General features: G+C 44.3%; 1 protein-coding gene across 1 annotated transcript in view; it reads left to right on the forward strand.

Annotated features, from left to right (window-relative positions):
• The window catches only part of CIMIP7 (ciliary microtubule inner protein 7), a 544,361-nt gene extending 530,673 nt beyond the window's left edge, over positions 1–13,688 (forward strand). Inside the window, exon 4 of the mRNA XM_069643270.1 lies at positions 13,096–13,688. Coding sequence (XP_069499371.1) covers positions 13,096–13,554 — 459 coding nt within the window. The 3' untranslated portion in view covers positions 13,555–13,688. The remainder of the gene's footprint in view (positions 1–13,095) is intronic.
• Positions 13,689–19,256: the final 5,568 nt, after the last annotated feature.

Below are 19,256 nucleotides of genomic sequence, written 5' to 3' on the forward strand. Positions count from 1 at the left end.
TCCTGTTCATGGCTCCTTGGTGGCCAACCAGATTCTGTTTTTCAGAACTACAGCATCTGTCGTTACTCCCCCGATCAGATTGCTGCAGATTCCTGTAAAGATGCTGGTGGGGGATGTCTGTACTCCTTCTCTCTATATGGCAGAGGAGAGGTACAGAGGACCCTAGCCAAGATTCTCTATTCGGTAGCTATCGTCGAGCAATCATGGCTTAAGCTCTCAGGAGGTGATGCAGGCTGATTCTTCAGTACAGTGTAGTCCCCAAGCACCACAAAGGACACTATGTTAGTGAAAACACAGCTCTTTATATAAATAAGGTTCACGTTAGACACACAATCACAATAACACACTTGGTGCTCCAACAATTCTAAAATGGTAAGTATATACAGTTCTAGGTGGTACCACGATTACTCTGATTCCATTAAAATGCATCAACTGTACTCAGTTCAAATAGCATACGAATCAACACAGCAAAACGATATCAACCATAGACTTAGGCGGAAAACAAGTTGGTTAGACAATGGGCAGAATACTGGCCCCGTTACCTAGACACAGTTCTGTATGAGGATCCCCCCACCTGGGCAACCTGTAAATGAAGATGCACTACAAGCCCAGTCCATATATTGGGCCTCATCACGAGTCTGGCGGTAACCCTTAAATGCGGCGGTAGTGCTATTACCGCTGCATTTAAGGGTCTGCCAGATAATGGCTTCGGCTGATTTCCCCCCAGCTTTTAGCTGGGGGGAAATCTGCCGAAATTTAGCGCTCATACCGCCAGCGGGAAATCCACCGGCGGTAAGAGCGCAAAATTTCCCCATTGAGCCCAATGGGGAATGGGGAATTCCCGAATGGGCTCAATGGGGAATGGGGATTTCCAGTTCTGTCAAACCCGTGATCTGGCGCTAATAGCGCCGGTGGGTTTGGCGGTAGGGCAGATAGCGCTAGCGCTATTAGCACCAGCGTTACCGCCCAACTCGTGATGAAGCCCATTGTCTCTTAGAGTTTTATCTCCTTCTATAAAAGTTCTACTGCCCCAAAGTAACTGGTTTTGTAATGTTCTTCGGTGAGTCGTCGACAGGCCCTTCTTGAGCGTACTTCCTTTAAGGCAGGTGCCGCGGGTCATTGAGATTCTGTGAAGAAAGAGGTGAACACTTTTGTTGCAGCAGCAGCTTCTTGCGGTGCTCGTTGACGATTGGTCGAAAACGTCCTGCAAGTTGAGGCGTGTGGTGCACCTAGACGACAAGTGTTTGTCGCCGCACATAGTCAATGAACAACTTTGGCACAGCAAGGGCGTTGGGTTGTCAGCGTCTGGTGTCGGTGAAAGGGACGTGACCACGGCTGGCTTCAGTAGCTTCGTCAGCGTCTCTGAGGTCTTCGGGGTGGTGGGAAACCCACCGGCGGATTCTCCTCGGTCGGCGGCAGCCTTGACTTTCTCCGGCAGGACGAAAGCAGTCGACGGTGATGAACAAGGGAGTCCTTGTATCAAATGTTCTTTGGCAAAGGGAGCACTGCAGCTCTGGACATCGACAACGGTGGTCGACGCCGGTAGATGGTTGTCCTGTGCTTCTCTTCGCTCTCTTCGGTGGTCCCAGTATCCGATCAGCAGCCTTTCATAGGTCTGTCTACCAGGGAGCTTTGGCAAAGATCAGCTGGTGCACGATAGTCCCTCGTAGCTCGGGAAGAGCTCTCCTAGCCAGGTCCTCTCTTGGATCAGTTCTTGGAGGCACAACAGCTTTCAGATTGCAACGAAGGGAACAGCAGTTCACCTTCTTCTTCTGGCTCGGCTTCGAGAGTAAGCATCAAGTATCAACTTCAGCTTCTGAACGATTTCCATCAGTGAGAGGACCCCAGATATACTCTTGATCTCCCATTCACTCTGCTGGGTCACACTCAGGCAAGCAATCATTCAGAAGGGCATTCTGGCAGTCAGGCAGCCAATCAGGCACACAGTGAATTCAGGCCATTCTTCTCCATCCAGACACTCATAACACAGAATGTAGATTCGGAAAAGTACCTAATCCTTGAGCACTCCACACTGCATTCATACCAGTTTCGGTCTCGGCTGTCTCAGTCATTGTGTCACACACCAGATACTAGACACCCAGAACACGGAATGCATATTCGTCACACGCTCCATTCACCCAGGTCCCACAACACAGGCGTACCCGTAGCATACAGTCATTGGGAAGGCTCCAGCTGTTCTGGCCTGGACTTCCCCACAATACCATATACAGGCTTTCCACCCAACAGCCAGTCAGGGGGAAGGGACAGAGACAGGGCTTCCCGAGACTTCGGGAAACAAGGTTACAGGCGATGGAAAGCAAGAGGCGACATGGGCCATCTTGTCTCCATGAGGAATCCACAGATTTCAATGACAGGGACTGGGTATCCCAAAATAGAGGAGGCTCGGGGCACCTGTCAATTCAGCACAGAGCTGCCACCAGCCCGTACCCTGCTCTGTGGGCCATACATAGGTGCCCAAAAACATACATTAGGAGTACACGGTCATACTCCCACTCATGGGTGGCATAAGGCTACCCCAAGGATCTGTTCACCAAACCAAATACAGGAAGAGTCGCACCGCCAGGAGTCCCTCGTGAACTTGTGCGTGGAAAATAAGACACAGCACATGATAAAAAGCAATAAAGGACAAGGATTTGGAGACCATGTCCCTCCAATGCATTTCCAGCATCACAATTCCTGACCTGCTTCACCAGAGCCATCACCAGATGGGGCACCCCTCTCCACGATCGTTCAGCTTGGCGGCCTGGTGCCTGAGTTCAGATCGTTAACATAGTTCAATCTGTCCGAAGACAATGTGCGCATTATCCAAGTGGCCAGGAAGACTTCTAAGAGGACTCATTACAGGTTTTGCCATTGGTGATTAGCTAAACAGCTCGATCACAGGCAAGTTTCGGTCGACACCGTTCTATCTTTTGTGTCTCATCTGGCCGCCTCTGGCACCCATGTTCTGTCATGCAGATCTTACTTATCCGCTATTGCTGCCTACCTGTCCATGGACAGCTGTTCCTTTTTTCGTTGACTAATCCAGTCGGTTGTACACGAATTGTTCGTATTACATTTGTTCGAATGACAATTGACCTTTTCACAATTGACCGAATTGTGAAGGTCAATTGTAACATATATGCGGGGGGAAACCCCCCGCAACCGCCCACCCAACCCAAACCCGCCCAAAACCCCATATATATATATTTTATAATCGCTTTGGCAATATAATATATATATTGCCAAAGCGATATATATATATATACGGTCAATTGTGAAAAGGTCAATTGTGACCCTTTAAATTCGGTCAATTGTTCATTCGAACAATTGTAAACGAACAATTTGGGTAATACCATCCAGTCATTAAAAGACATTTTACGGGTCTTTATCTCTTCCCGCCGGTGCGCACCCCTCATCCCAAATGGGATTTGAATGTGGTCTTCACTGCGTTATGCCATATGAATCCATGGCCACTACTGATCTTAAGTACCTTTCTTGAAAGGTTGCCTTTCTGACCGCAATACCGTCGGCGAGTAAGTGAGCTCCAAACTTTTTCTGTAGAACATCCGTTCCTCAGTTTCCACAGGGGTCAGGTCGTGCTTTGCAATCATCCTTCCTTCCTAAGGTGGTTAACGATTTTCATTTGAACCATTCGATCTCCTTACCTGTCCTCTTTCCTAACCTGGCATTTGATGCAGAGAGAGTTTTACACAACTTGGACGTCAGGCGAGACCTGAAGTTGTACCTCGATAGAACGAGTGTGTTCAGAAGTTCCTCATGACTGTTTCTCATATTCGGAGACCTGAAATGGAAACCAGCTTCCAAAGCAACTATTTCCAGCTGGATTGCTTCATGTTTTTCAGAAGCCGATAGCATTCAAGGCCTTCAACAACTGAATAGCATCCATGCACATCTAGTCCGTGACAAAGCGACTGCTTTTGCCTTCCAATGGTATGTCCCGTGGGATTCCATCGCCAAGACGGCTTTATGGTCCTCTCCATCTGCTTTACCTGAGCTCCTGGCCTGATGCCCTTTTTGGCCAGGCTGTTCTTCAGAACTTATTCCAGTAAAGGTTTTTCCATCCACCCTTGGAAATCTCCCACAAGTATGGAGGAAAGGGGACGGGATGTAGGAGAAAGGCAAAGTTACTCACCGTAGTGACTACCTTACTCCTAGTTCATAGGGCCTCATTACACGGACGGCGGTAAGGGTTAATGGTCACCGTTAATGGCAACGGTGACCGTTAACCCTTACCGCCGTACTACGAGGTCCCTTAGCGGGTTGGTGCTTTAACGCCTGCTTTTTGCAGGCGTTAAAAACCAACCCGCTAAGGGACCTCGGAGCTAATTACGGCACCGCAAAATTGCGGTGCCGTAATTAGCGCCTTCCCCATTCCCATAGAGCCCTATGGGGCAGAAATGGGAATGGGGAAGGGCAATGCTGGAAGGGGGATTTACCGCCCCTCCAACCTTGGAATGGGGCGGTAAATCCCCTTTCCGCCAAGGCGGTGCCGGTATTTTACCGGCATGGCCAGCTAATAGCGCCATGGCTCACCGCCTACCGTGTAATGAGGCCCATAGTCTCCTTTCCTCGATACGCCTGCCTGCTGTCCCCTCCAATAAGTATCCTCTATTATTGCTTAAATCGCCTCAGACCTGGGGATAGAAAAGGACTGAAGGGTGATGCGCAGGGCGGAGTTCAGGAGGGCGGGTTTACGGCCACGTAAAAATAAAAGAAGGACACAAATCAACATTTCTGATGCTTTTTTTTACAAAAGTGCTCCGGTCCTGTTCCGAAGGACGGAATGTCCCACAAGTGTGGAGGAAAGGGGACTATAGAATAGGAGTAAGGTAGTCACTTTGGTGAGTAACTTTGTTAATATCGCAAGGTGTTGCCCTCCTGACCTATTTCGGTGGCAGAGAGCTTGGTGGCAACTTGGGGCATAACCTGAAGGCCCTCAGCCATTCTTCTTGATGCTGGCTAGGGATACTACCCAGGCACAGCAGCACCCCAGGATTCTATTGCAAGACAAAAACAACCATCATGAGAACAGGCTAACAGCTACCTAAGAGAAACCAAGAGACAAGTCAGGAGTACAGATCCACTTAAACCACCTAGTCTGTGACTAACTGAATTATCCTTGGAACAGGACAGCAGACTGAGAGAATTTCTTACAACAAAAAGAGCATTGCATTGCCCCGGAGACTTTCCACTACAGCTGATCCCTCAGAAGTCATCCTGTACTTGTTTTGCCTTCTCTTTTGTTGATGAAGAGCCCCAGTAAATCTTTAGTTCCCAATTAGAGACCTTTTTTTTATTACTAGAACTCACAGAGACGACACCCAATATTTTTGCAACAAAAAGGAAGGTTGTGGGAAGCGTTTATGCAGTATTGGGACACAGCCAATCGCCATCTTAAATGAAATGACTTACAAAACTTCAATAACTGACATGTTTGTTGTTGGGTCCACTCAGCTTCATGACACTCTCAATCCTTCCCTTTCTCACTATATCTTTCTGTCTCTCCATGTCTATCATCCTCCCAGTATTGCTCTTCACTCCTCCTGTCAGTGAGAGACTCGCTGATCTCCGTCCCATTCTCGCTCGTTCTTTGAGGAGCCTTGCTACGGTGGATGGAGAGGCTCAGTGTGGGAGCCAGAATGTTGACTGTGAAGAGAGCCATCTCTCAGTCATCACCAAAAATAAATGGTCATCAAATAAGCCATCTTCTCTATGCGGATGAGTTAATTCTATTAGATCTTACCCCTATAGGCCTCCAAAGAAAACTAAATGCCCTAGAGAGATACGTTCAAACCAACGGACTTACCTCAACATGACAAAATCTGAAATCCTCGTGCTAGAAAATCTTAGAGGCAAAAATAAAGGCAGAGTAAGTAAATTCCACTGGTCACTAGAAAAGACGTTTCTTCAAAATATACCATCAACAAGATACTTAGGAATGATCATCAATTCAAGCATTAATGGCGCACCCTGGGTTGCTAGTGTTAGATCTAAATGTCAACAATTGACAAATCAAGCATGTATCATCCATAAAAAATATGGACAATATTCACCCCTCCGGGCCTTGGCGTTTTACAAAAAGCAGTTCCAGCACTCATATATGGAGCTGAATGTGCAATTGGTGCCCCGTATCAGCTGTGGAATTCTCTTGAAAATATCTTTTGGACTAAGGTCCTACATCTACCCCAAGGAACCCCGACGGCGTGCATCAGATATTAACTCGGTCTAATATCAATTCACGCCAGAATCTGTTGGAACACGCTAAATCTCTACTCAAAAATGACTACTACAAACACATCTATCCAATTTGAGATTTTACAAAACATTGAAAACTCCAAGGAACAAAATGTGCTAACATCCTGGGTAGAGAGTTGCAAGATGATCTTGAAGAATCTTAACATTGACATCGAAACCCTACATACTAACCCAAATTTGGTGAAAAAACGCCTATGGAGAAGTGACTGGATCGTAACAGAAGATAAAAGGAGAACTCACAAATTAATGGAAAATGTACCCCATGAAAAACGAGCATACAATGAAATTCCAAATTATTTAAAATTATTTCCAGAGGCTCAGTGGCGAGATCTGTATTTTAAATTTAAATTGAATCTACTTAAGACACAAGAGCGAAAAAGCTTATGGCAGAAAAATAAAAACATGACAAAGATCTGTAGATTCTGTGGACTATGTGAAGAGACCTTAAAACATGTGACCCTGTTATATACAGCACTTAGAAAGGAAAGAACAAGATGTCTTGTAGACTTGATTACAAAAAGACCTTTTTTAAATGCTGTTTATTGGTGGAAAATTATTTATGATGAGACAGAAAGAAAATTAATTTGTGGCCTTACCTTTTTTATAGACACTTTAGAAGTGAAACTAAATAACCTTGAAAAGGAAATTATCTAAGTAAAGAGACTAAAATCTGTTGAGCAAAAATGTAACAAATCTGTTGAATGGAAATTTTATGTTATGTTGATTGGATTATGATGATGTAATCATATTTTAAAGGTTTGTAATAAACCATATAAAATAAAAAATAAAGAAGAAGAGAGCCATGCTGAATCATTGGCTGCAAGGGAAGGAGCCATAGGATACATTGGAAGGAAGGTCTGGACCATTGGGAAACCACAGGGATGCATGTTAATCGATGCATATTAATAAAGGACAGTCCAAGTGGAGGAGCCTGCTCTTAAGTGACAGGGATAGCGTAAATGCACAGGGTGCTTGCTGTGTCCATTTGTGTTCATGCCCAATCTCCATTTCACAACTAGCCTTCCACTGGGCAACCTGCTTCCTAGCAACCTGTGCTTCTTATTTCTTCTTCTGACCCACAGTGACTCTGCTTGTTCTCTTCAGTCGTGTTTGCCACAGTGCTCTGGTGCTATACCATGCAATGTGTTGCAGGGTTAGGAATTTTGGGTGTGTAGGAAACCTGAATCATTGCACTGTTGGTTTTGGCTCATCTCCACCTCACGTCATGGTTGTTTGCCAGACCTATAGCACTGAGGAGTTTCCATCATTTCCACTTACAAACCATAACATGTCATCTCCGATCCTGGTAGCTCAGAAAGGTCATACAATGGGTTTGGGATGAACTCCCTCTCTGCTCCAAACACGAAAGTCCGAAGTAGACCTGGGTGAAAATTCATACTCCAAATCCTCTTTGTCCGACAGGTGTTCTAAATCGGGACAAATCCCATAGTTTAGAACAGCAGGGGATTGTGCTCAAACCTCTACAAAGACCCCAGGTGCAAGTAGAGAAGAAAGAAAGAAACCCCAGTTTCCAGCTCACATGGTCCCATCCGCATTGCTGCACCCCCTATGCAAGCACAAAATCATGTAGAAACATCACACTTGCCCACCTCTCGCTGCTTCTGTTGGACTTGGGCTTCTTGATTTATCGGGACACGCTCCGTGGCACCAGAAATGGCTCTCACTCAGGGGCAGGTCTTTTGTGGTGGAACTGTTGAGATCGTTTTAAAGTCTGTGCCAGCCTTGCCCACTTCAGTACCCTAAATACTGTGGGATGCATTCATTGGTTCCTCCTTGCATGCAAGACCAGAGGTCTGCATGTCTGTCTACACTGGCAGTCACACTCAGAAATACCCCATTAATAAATACAATTAATTTCATTGATTTATTGTATCATATACCAATCTAGTGCTCATTGTGTGTTCGCTCTCTTTGTCATTCTCACCCCCCCTCTCTCTCCTCAATCTTTCTGTCTCTCTTTCTTTCTCAGGGGGCAAGAGACATGTTGTTAGGTGCCCTCATTCTTTACTGTCGTTTTTTATATTTCTTCCTTTCTTTCGGTCAAGGCCATCATGAACCCTCTCTGTTGCACTGTCAGTGGGTCAGAGCTGCCTTGTTGCACTCGCTCTATTTTTCTCTCTCATTATCTCTCTCTCTCTCTCTCTCTCTCTCTCTCTCTCAGTGGGTGAGCAGTGCATTGTAAATTGCATTCTCTCTTCTCTGTCAGTGTAATGTAGTATTATTGTAGTATTATCTCTCTCTCTCTCTCTCTCTCTCTCTCTCTCTCTAAATAAAGATTGCCCCACGATCCCTCAGGAGAAAGGTATCAGTAAATGCTCACTTTCTCACAAGGATTGACTATTTTACAATTACATGATGCTCATTCAAAAGAAACCATCATCATTCGCTGTTGTTGGCTCTTTCGACCAGAGGACACTTTGAAGCATTGGACCAGGACGTAGGGTGCATTCAAAGGACCCAAACTAAAGGTGTCTTTCACATGAAAGGCAGGATTTTTAAACACTGATCCAAAAATGGCCTTGCATGTGTATTTTTCAAGTTAAAGTTGAAGGGCCAAGTAGAAAAGTCTACCAGTCATTACCAAAGGAAAAGCTGCATTTTAAGGCACAGACTAAGAAGAAAATCAAAGGCACTTTTCACATGAAGAACAGGATTTTAAACAATGACACAAAAACAGAATTGCATGTGCTTTTGCAGTTTAAATGTGAAAAAGGTACCACTGCTAAAAGAAAAATGTCAGGGGAAAAAGACATAGGGCCTCATTACGATCCAGGCGCTAATGGGTTAACGGCGCCGTAAAAGGCTTCCGCGCTGTTAACCTATTAGCACCTAATTACGAGGTCCCTTTGCGGGACCCGACCTTAACGGCTGGTTTTACCAGCCGTTAAATTAGGGTGCCGCAAAGGGACCTTGGTGCTAAGTACGGTGCCGCAATTTGCTAATAGCACCATGGTTTAGCGCCGGGGTCGTAATGAGGCCCATAGTGCGTGTTGATAAAAAGTAATGTATATTATGTTTTGCATGCAACATAGCAGACATTTGAAAAGAAAAGCCTTTGTTTTCCATGGAAAAGATTCTGTAGGGCAGAGGAAAACCCTTTTGTTGGCTGTGGGACACATGTCACAAAGAACTCCCCCACTGGAAGGCTGGCATCCTAGTGTTTACAACTACAACTGCCATAAAATGTGGCCTTCCTGAAAGGTATTGTCCCTGAAGGATGGGCTCTGTGCAGAGACACCTGGCCTTGGCTGGAGCATGATTAGAAGGTAGACATAAGGTTTGAAGATGGGGGGGCTACAATTAAGACATGCTCAATCTACATATTCAAAGACCGAGCTTCCAGAACAAAGAGAATGATAAACAAATCTCTTGTTACAGGTGGGCCCAGTGAGAACAAATGGCCTGGGGGCAAGAGAATTGCCATTTGTCCCACATGAAGATTTACTATTATTTTAAAATAACTATTATAATGTAGTCCTTTTTCCCAGCAAGCAAAAGTCGTATTTTCTTTATATATGTGGCATTTTTTAGGTAATTTCTAGGCGATTTTGCGGATATAATATTTCTTCAACTGCAATTTAGGGAACTGTTATGGCCATCTACAATGGGTTTCTGGCTGACCTGAACGTTTTCAAAATTTGGGAGTTGGTGAACAGTTGGAGGGTAAAATTATGAATGTATGGTATACATGGCATTTTTCTAACAATGGTGCGTTTGGTGAAAACAGCAGAAAAGTGCCGCACAGCCATGCAAAATGGTGTGGACCTAGCTGTTGTCTTATTTAATTCCCCATGATTAGCTGAATCTGAAAAAAAATATATATATATCTATATATACATATATATATATTGGTAGTTGCAAGTAAAATTATGAAGTTTTGCCATTTAACTAGATTTTCGCCCAAATTTGACATAAGAAAACCTGATGGTGCCATCACTGCTATATAAGGGTGCCTGCATTTGGAGGAAGGGACAGAGCTGTGGAAATGTACCATCAGGCGGGCTGCTGTAACTTACCATATGACAGCTGCAAGGAAACACCAGAGGAAATTGCTGAAAGTACATCTGGGTGGAGCTGTCTATTCTAGGAAGGCCTGAAAGCTGACTGGGTCCTATGGTGGAGAGCAGGAGGTCTTCCGTGAGAGTGGAGTGACCAGACCCCTGCCCTATCTTTCCAGAGTGTCCTGAAACCCAGCTGGCTTTCCTGAACTTTAGACAGAGGCTTTCTATGTAAGTAGAACTGAGCCCTGGGAAACCAAAAGGTGGGGAGTCTGCTTGCCTTAAATCCTTTTCCTTTTTTTTTTAAAAACAATTTTTATTAGTCAAACCAACATTACATTTAACAATCAACAATAAACCAACAATTCCCACAGTACTTATATTATATTGCATGATGCAGACATGTGGTGAATGTGTACTGTTTCCATTATCCCTCCCTCCAACCGTTCCCTCTTTATTCCTTAGAGGTGTTTCCTCGTCAGTATTCTCCTGAGATTCTTAAATCCTTTTCCTTTATAGTAGGGAGTGAGGGGCAAAACTGTGTAGACCCTTAGCCTACTTAAATAAAAATATTCATTTAATTAATTCCCCATTTGGTGGAACGCTACGGAGTGATTTTTGTTAAAATTCTAAATGAACAAAGCTCACTTCCCGGTGTGCACTGAAAAATGATAGCCTATAATTTAATTGGGTAATCCTTTTTGTTCTGTTGACTGCGACTTTTTTAAGGAAGAGGGGTGTCTTTGTTCTTAGATCATTCCAATCTTGTCATCCAACTTTCCGCTAACACAGGCCTTTCAGTGGAGGGGCTGGTCGAAAATCCAAAATTCCCAAATCATTCCAATTTTTTCTGTCAGACTTCCCAAACCCTGGCCAGAGTAGTAGGGCGGGGAGGTCTGAAAAACAAACAGCTAAATCACCCTGTGTTTCTTTTAAAGCAAAAGTGTGGGTGAAATAATAATTGCAATATGCATTTGCACAAATTTGGAAAACATTAATTGTTAGCCTTTTAAGCATGCAGGCAAATAGAAATTGCACAGCATTGTATCTATCAATACCTTCACTGACGAGCGCTAATTATTTCTGGAAGTGTAATTTGTAGCAAGCAAAGAATTGTGATTTGTGTTCTTTTCACCTCACCTTTGTGATTAATTTATGTTGAGAGAAGTTTATTGTGTTGTGCCATGGATAAAGTGGTGTTTGACATTTCAGTGTGGGTTTCGTACCCTTTAATCCAAATAAACCTAAACATATTTGCTCTACAACGGCCTAGTTGTTTTCTCATTGGATGGGTCCAAAGGGTATTGGATGAATTGGAGATCGGGCTGAATAAAATAATACGTTAATCAGTTTGTTGTGTGACTCCTTGAGTGGGGAGGGAAGGAACCCCCTGTGTTGTTGAGGGTGGCCTCTCAATAAACTGTTACACGGACCAGGACTAGCCTTTAGAATCGGCCTTCCACTCCCATTTAGAAGCATCACCTCTGAACACTCTTGCACCATAGCCTTATAATCATGAATGCACGTTAACAGCAACTCCAATTCCTATCCGCTCTCTCTTCCCCTTAGCATTTTGAAGCAGTCTCAGTGTAGTTTAAAGTCCTACATCATCAAGTTAAGATTGCAGGCTGCTTGATTTTCTGTTTCTCACACTCTCCCAATCATCCTGTCCATTCCTTTCCTCTCTCCTCTGCCCCACAGCGCTTTGGTGGAATGATTTTCTTTTTTACTCTTAACTAATAGATGTTATACTATGTGTGTTTTTTATGTTATACTATAATTACATCCCTATGGATGGCAATGTGCTTTATAATGCAACATTTGCACCCACCTTAAGCGCCACCTACAAGCCTAAACAATTGCATTCCAGTACAGCTTGGGAGAAATGGCATATGATGAGGGACACAAAGTTTGTAGGTCTTGTTTGGCTATTTACCCACCCATGGACATGCTAATCCCTATGGCCATTCACACCCATTTCCTGCCCCTACCCACCCATCTCTTTGAGCGATCTTCATCAGGCTTTACCATCAAACCTTGCACCCAAAGTGCCTGCCAGTTATTTTTTACAAAGCAGTCTAATGAGTCAGTGACTTAATTGGAGCTGTAAATTTGCTACTGTTGTAATCAAAATGTCTTAACTAGGTCTGCCTTGAGCCACTGAATTTGTAAGCACTTTGTGTGTCTGTCACTTAAGTCCTGTTAAAAACAAGCATTACCACAGGCAACCTTTTTTGCTTGTGTATAAGTATTAAGCATTTGCCTGCCACTGCTATTGTATACCCAGGTACTCACACCATTTTGCAGATGCTACCTTCGAAAGCCAGTTAATACCACTTCATCAGTATGTGGAAAATGCCTTTCCCGTGCCTACAGAAAAGCCAAAACTGTTGGCATTTCCAATGTGTGTTTTCAAATGTCAATGTTGACATAGCTAGCTCCCTCCTTTGATGAGTTGGCCTTGTTCACATGATGTAGCATGGGACCACTTTGAGAAAATAATTACAAGGCCTCGTTTCTTGTCCATCGCTGGTCCCTACTCCCAACAGATAGGGAACTGCATTTAGTGCAACACTGTGCAAGGGACACCTTACATTTGCAATACTGGTCTAAGAACAGACAGGGTCTAACACTTAATGCAGCACTTTCCAGTCAGATCATTGTGTGACAGACCTTAAAGGTTAGGAATACCATAAGAACAGTAGTAGCAGCGTCACCATGAAGGCATATGTGTTCTCTTTGGTCAATGAAAAGCACACAAGCTGACTAAATTTATATATGTTTTTATTTGTTTAAGGGCATTGTAACACCAGTCTCAACTAAAAGGCCCCGACGGCCTTACAATTTACTTGGCTGGGCGCCTCTGGAAGAAGAATTAATCCGCCAGCGTCCACCTATCACCACATACCAGTGTGATTTCTGGAAATTTGACGACTGCACACGTGACAAAAAGATACCACAACTATTGGTTCCTCGCCTCTCTGTGGGCAAGCCTCCAGATCGCACGCCGAGCACGATTTACCAGCACACTTTCAAGAAGCATCCTAGCCGCCTCAGGGACAGTCTCAGCCGGCCTGCCCAGCCCGAGTCACCACCCAAAGACGACAGCTGTGCTACTGATGCAGAAAAGCCGCTGGCATCACCAGATGCAAACACAAGGGTGCTGTCTGCCCCACTGTCACGGGTAACGGTGTCGGACTGTCTCGCTTGGCCTACTAGTGTAGTTGATAAAGCATCATATCTTCCACCAGCATAGCTTGGCTTATCATTGGCAACCAGGAAGTGTCTTTCTTACATGCAACACTGCTCACAGTTGGTTAATGTTGCTGACATCTCTGTTTCTGTGCATGAAGAAAACTCTGAAAATGTTTATAAAGCTATGTTTCTACCAACAGTTTCATGTTCTTTGATGGCACCTTCACAGACATAGTTAATGAACATTTGGCTTCAGGGGGACTCCAGAGCCACCCATACTGCCTATTTCTCTGCTCACTCTTAGCACACAGCCTTTGTACGGTCCTCATCTTTACCCATGCCTTCCTAGTGCTATGCCACCTTCTGAAGCACCCACACTCCCCATATGTTGCATCAGAAACAAGCAATCCTAGACTACCTTAAAAAAACTGGTAAACACGTGGCTGTTTGATCAATATGAGTAACATCTGTTGTCATGACCAATGTCTGTCTCTTATGTACCTTTTTGCCTACTTACTGTACCAAATGCCATCATACCCCCGGCTCTGGTCGTTACAAAAAATGTTAAAATAAAATAAAAATAAAATAAATTAAATTCGATCACCTAGCCTCCTCCTCCCAGCTTCAGTGGCATCATTTCACAAAAACTATAGGGGCAGCACAAGCGGCATCTCGGAACCTTTGACCCTAGTAATAAGTCCCACTTTGTCTCATCGGGCAAATCTTAATTGTTGCAGGGTGTAATTGTAATTGTTTATTTATATCGCTCTTATACACAGGTGGAGTGCTTCAAAGTGCTTCAAGGCGAGAAGGGAGCAAGGGAATACAGTAATCATTCTTAGGCCTTGAAGTTTCCGAATGATCTACACAGAGTACTAGCATACTAGGCTGACAGCATTTCTCCAAGTGCAAGTGCGTGAAGTGTTAGAGTTGCGACCAAGCTAGGGAGGGGAGGTAGGGGGGAAGGACAGACGAACTTACTAATACTAATACATTTGGTCATGCATGTGTACAAACGGAGGTGCGAGGTAGAGGGGATGGGGGAGTGCAACGCGTATGGTCCAACAGGGCTCTCAGTTAATTGCAGATACGTTGCCTCGCTCAGGAACGTAAGCAGAAAATGCAGTAATGCAGAGCATAGTGCAGTTGCCCGGAGGCAAGTGCAAGGACTGGTGGGGGGTGCCTGGGACCTGTAGGCTCTGGAGGTGAACCAGGCCACCAGTCAGCAAAAACTGGACAGAGTTAGGGAGAAGAAGAAGGAAGGCGGATTGAGAGAAAGGAAGGAGGTTAGCAGGAGAGAGGGAAAGAGTAGGAGGAGAATAAGAGGAAGGTCTTGAGAAGTTTCCGGAACTTAAGGTGCTCCGGCTCAAGACGGAGAGAGGCAGGGAGGCTGTTCCAGAGGGAGGCGCCTGCAGAGGATAAAGATCTACCCTCAAATCTCTGTTTGGGAAAGCAGCTCACCCGCAGAGAGTTGGAGGAGGATGAGGGGAAGACTCTAGAGGGAGAGTATTTAGGAAGAGAGCATTGTAGATAGTACAGGCCCCGGCCCCAGAAGGGGGAATGCAATCTGCAAATTAACAGGTGCCAACTACCATAGCTAGTTATGCTTAGAAAGCCAAGGGTGTGCAGATGCTCTAAGAAAGTGGTCTGAAACCTGTGCCTCTCCAGGTGTTTCGGACTACTGCTCTCATGATCGCTCACCATTAACAATGCTGGGTAGAGTTGATGGTAGCTGTAGTCCAAAAGATCTGCAGAGCCAAAAGTTGCAGACGGCTGGCCTAAAGCATGGCATTCTGGCCTTTGATTTCTCTTCTTATGTTTCTCCCCCCTCCGATTAACACACTTTTCATTTTCATTCCTCCCTCTGAACCCGGTGGGGTGGGAGGGTTTATGGGAGGGAGCTGCAACCTGCAGCTCTCCAGATGTTTTGGGATACCACTTGCATGACTTGTCCCCATTGACTAAACTGGCTCTGAATTATGGAGCCAGTTTAGTCAATGTTAGATAACAATGAATAGAACATGTAAGCAACTGAGCTTTCTTACCAAAGAGTAAAAGGAAGGAATGCAATGTTGATAGAATGGTTTCTTGGAGCAATAACCACAGGTATTTCACAACTCATGCCCTCCTTCTGAGGGCCAAAGATTTATTGCAGGAATAAGCCTGAGAGATAGATCATCACACCAGTCCTGGTCTTGTCTCCGTTTCTGCTTGTTTCTGCATGCAGTGGGTATGGATCAGCCATTCAATGCATGTCTTAAGTGAACAGTACTTGAACCTGGAATTCACATGGTTGGGTGAATATGTGGTGGCCCCCACTCTTCACACATGTGTATGGCAGATCGCTGCAGTGGCAGCTGCCGTAGAAAACTTGGTAGCCATCATTTTACCCTATATGTCAGCTGATTGAAGCTCATTTATGAACACAGAGAATATCCAGGTGCACAGAATAACCAGGTACAATCCTCTGAAATTAAACTATCCCGGGGGGACCAGAACATGTGCTTGTGCAGTTAAAGCTGGTACAGCATACCTGAATGACTTCAGGAAGCCAACTCACTCATGGAGTTTGCCATTGCTGCTAGGGATCCGAATATTTGAAGTGGTCTGTAAGCGTCACACAAATATTTAGCCTGGGTTTTTCTACACATCCCCATCAATCTCAATGAATCTGTCTATGGTACTCATTTCATCTACTTCAGAAGGGTGAAAGAGTTCTCCCTGGCTGCACTGGATCCTGTGATGCTATGGGTCAACAAACATAAACAAGAGAGGGGCCTTGCACACAGATATTTAAAGAATGTTGGGATGAACGTCATACATCCCACACGTGAGAGGAAATATAAGTTAAGAAAACCCATAAAACACAAATCTGAAACCAAATCCAAGGCCAAAGGTCAAGACATCATGTGTAACACACTGACACTCCACATCTCCCCTTGATGTGATCTAGACAGAAACCAAAACACAACACAAAAACACCCACATTTAGACGGTAAGTCATGTAGAATGATGACAACGTCAAGTAACATATAGGCAAAGATTAGGCTTAGCCAGACATGAACACACAAGTGAGCCAGACCAAAGACATGAACAGAGCTTTAAGTAGACATTTAAACATGCATTAGTAACACTAAAAGGTAGTGGGCATAAGCCACGGTATATATATACATCCAACATCTTTTTGATCAATAGCATATAGAGTAGGCCTCAGAACGAAGGTAGTCCATTGGCCATTTAGGTTTCACTAGGCCTCAGAAATCCATGGATAATACAACACAGTAAAAGGCAATCAGCTTCAGCTCACATTAGGGAGACACACATTCAAACAAGGTCAGCAGCCTTCAAAATGGTGTAAAATCATGCTGCGCTTGGTCAGAATTATGAGGTGAAGTTCTTACCCAGGCACAGAACAATGGAACATGACTTAATCAAATCAGATGTTGTAGCTATGAGCAGAGACTGTGAGGATAGGCTGTAAAAGCTGCACAGGGATTGGTTACGAACAGGAAGATGAAGCAAGGTCCCACACATCATGCATGTGAAACATGTAACTAATACATTTGGTGCCCATGTTATTAGAAACTAACAAATACAACGCCACAGTTTGGTTGGAACGAGGCAACGTGCAGAGACATGAACAGAACAAAGTCACTCAGACAGACGATGCACACTGCCCCCTGTAGGAAAATATTCACTTATGAGTCAAGCAAAAACATTAGGTGACATGAGCACATTTTAGCAAGAACATACAGAGGCAGCTAATTAAGATCGTTGAAACCAAAGAGTACACTAAGCAATGTAGGAACATAACACGTAGATGTTCTGTCACTCATTAAAGTACACCTGCATTTACATATACAAACCGCATACACCCAGCCACTTATTGAATACACAACTTAGTCGTGCACATGGTCTCAGAGGTCAGGAAGCATGGCCCATGAAGTCATGTAGGCACATCATGAGAATGGAAATAGAAGAGAATCGTGAGAATGTAAATAGAAGAGAATCATGTTTGCAACAAGTAGTCACAACATTTACTGCCGGTGGAGCAGTCATTAAGGGTGAGAACGGAAGTTGGTGCCAACCTTTTAGCTCTCATGAGAAAGGATGCAAAGTATTCTTTTTTTTTTTTGCCACAATGTTTGCACCTCACAATTCTGTTGTCACCAGTGACCGAACCGGCCCACACCTGGATACCCAGAGGGTACCAAGCAGAAGTCAAGTTGTCTATGAAACATTTTAACATGTGGATTGTCCAATTAAAATCCTGGTGAAACTAGATGGTCCCACCACGAGATCATTACCACAAAGTAGTCATTAGAAAGGTCACAAGAGATAGAATGACCAATAGGGCTAGGCATTGCATAGAATCACTTATGGAGCAACCAATGCTGTCCAATCAGCCACATCAATTCGAAAGTATTCTGAAACAATGTTTGAAATGTCATTCCACTTCTCACTGACTTTGAATGACCAGTGGATTGTTCCCAGTGGCGGTTGAATGCAATAAACGTTTGTTTTTCTTGCTCCCAAGCACTTTTATTTGGCTCATTGGATTACTTTTATAATTTAGATTTTTGGGCTTTATCCTACAAGCAGCTCTTTTATTTCATTTAGGTTTTTTATTGGGGTAGTGAAGTCTGCAAATTACATCAAACACCAATGTTTAATCAGATCACCTGATATCTCCACAGATGCCTCGAGATTCCCTTGAGATGTGGGGCTTGCTGGTAGAATCCTCGTGATTCAAAGGCAGCATAAACCACTGTGGAATCCTGTGGTACGTCCTAGAATCTTATAAGGACCATTTGAGGTACATGTAACCCTGTTTTGTGGATGTGAAGGATTTCCATCTGGCAAGGTTGTAGAAGCCTGTTTTAAAAATGTGTTTTATTAATAATAAAATGCTGAGGGTAAGTCTAATCTCAGAAAGGGTGAACTGATTAATTCTGCCCTCGAGCACCTAAAGTGAGTCTTACAGCCTCTGGAAGACCAGACCAGCCAAAGCTCCCTTTTCTGCTGCATCAAACTGGTCGAACTGCATTTGAGTTGTTCTCATCGCACACGTACCAGAGATACTCGCTGGTGCTGCTTTAGGCACTCCATTGATCTCAAACTACTGCTGCACCGCACCTGTCAAACCGGCTCAAAGCTGCATCATGCTGCATCATGCCAAGGGGATCACGTTACCTCTTCGGCTCGACAGACCTCACTCGACCCTAACCAATGGTTACAAATGTCTATGTCTCAACTCCCAATCCAACCCTAATGAACCATCAAAACTGCACCTCCCACATTCGAACCGCACCAAACACCCAATTAGAACCTACTAGATGCGAGCTCCCCGTTTGACCCAGCATGACTCATGTACCTGAACCTTGTTCACGCCTCACAGTAGCACATCTCAAAGCCTGGTTTGTTGCTGCCGAACCATCTAAGAACAGGAGTAGGATATCATCGGCCCATAACTGCCTCCCTCACCCCCAGTCCATCTATGGGCCCTGGTTAGGTCCTATTTGCACAATTTTCAACATAGTCTTTTAAATTCATTGTGGTTGCCCACTGCCTTTTTACCCCTGTTTTATTGCTGCATCTTTCTATCCTTTGCATATTCTGTGGTCTCTCTTAAAGGGGTGGTTTGTATAACGTTATTAATAGTTATTTGTACATTGATTGATTGATTGATATTTTATTTCTATCGCGCTCATACACAAGTGTTTCAGAGCGCGACAAGGCAGGGAAAGGGAACAGGGGAGAACA

Source organism: Ambystoma mexicanum, chromosome 2p, assembly GCF_040938575.1.
Source record: "Ambystoma mexicanum isolate Mex_15411 chromosome 2p, UKY_AmexF1_1, whole genome shotgun sequence".
Taxonomy (NCBI): domain Eukaryota; kingdom Metazoa; phylum Chordata; class Amphibia; order Caudata; family Ambystomatidae; genus Ambystoma; species Ambystoma mexicanum.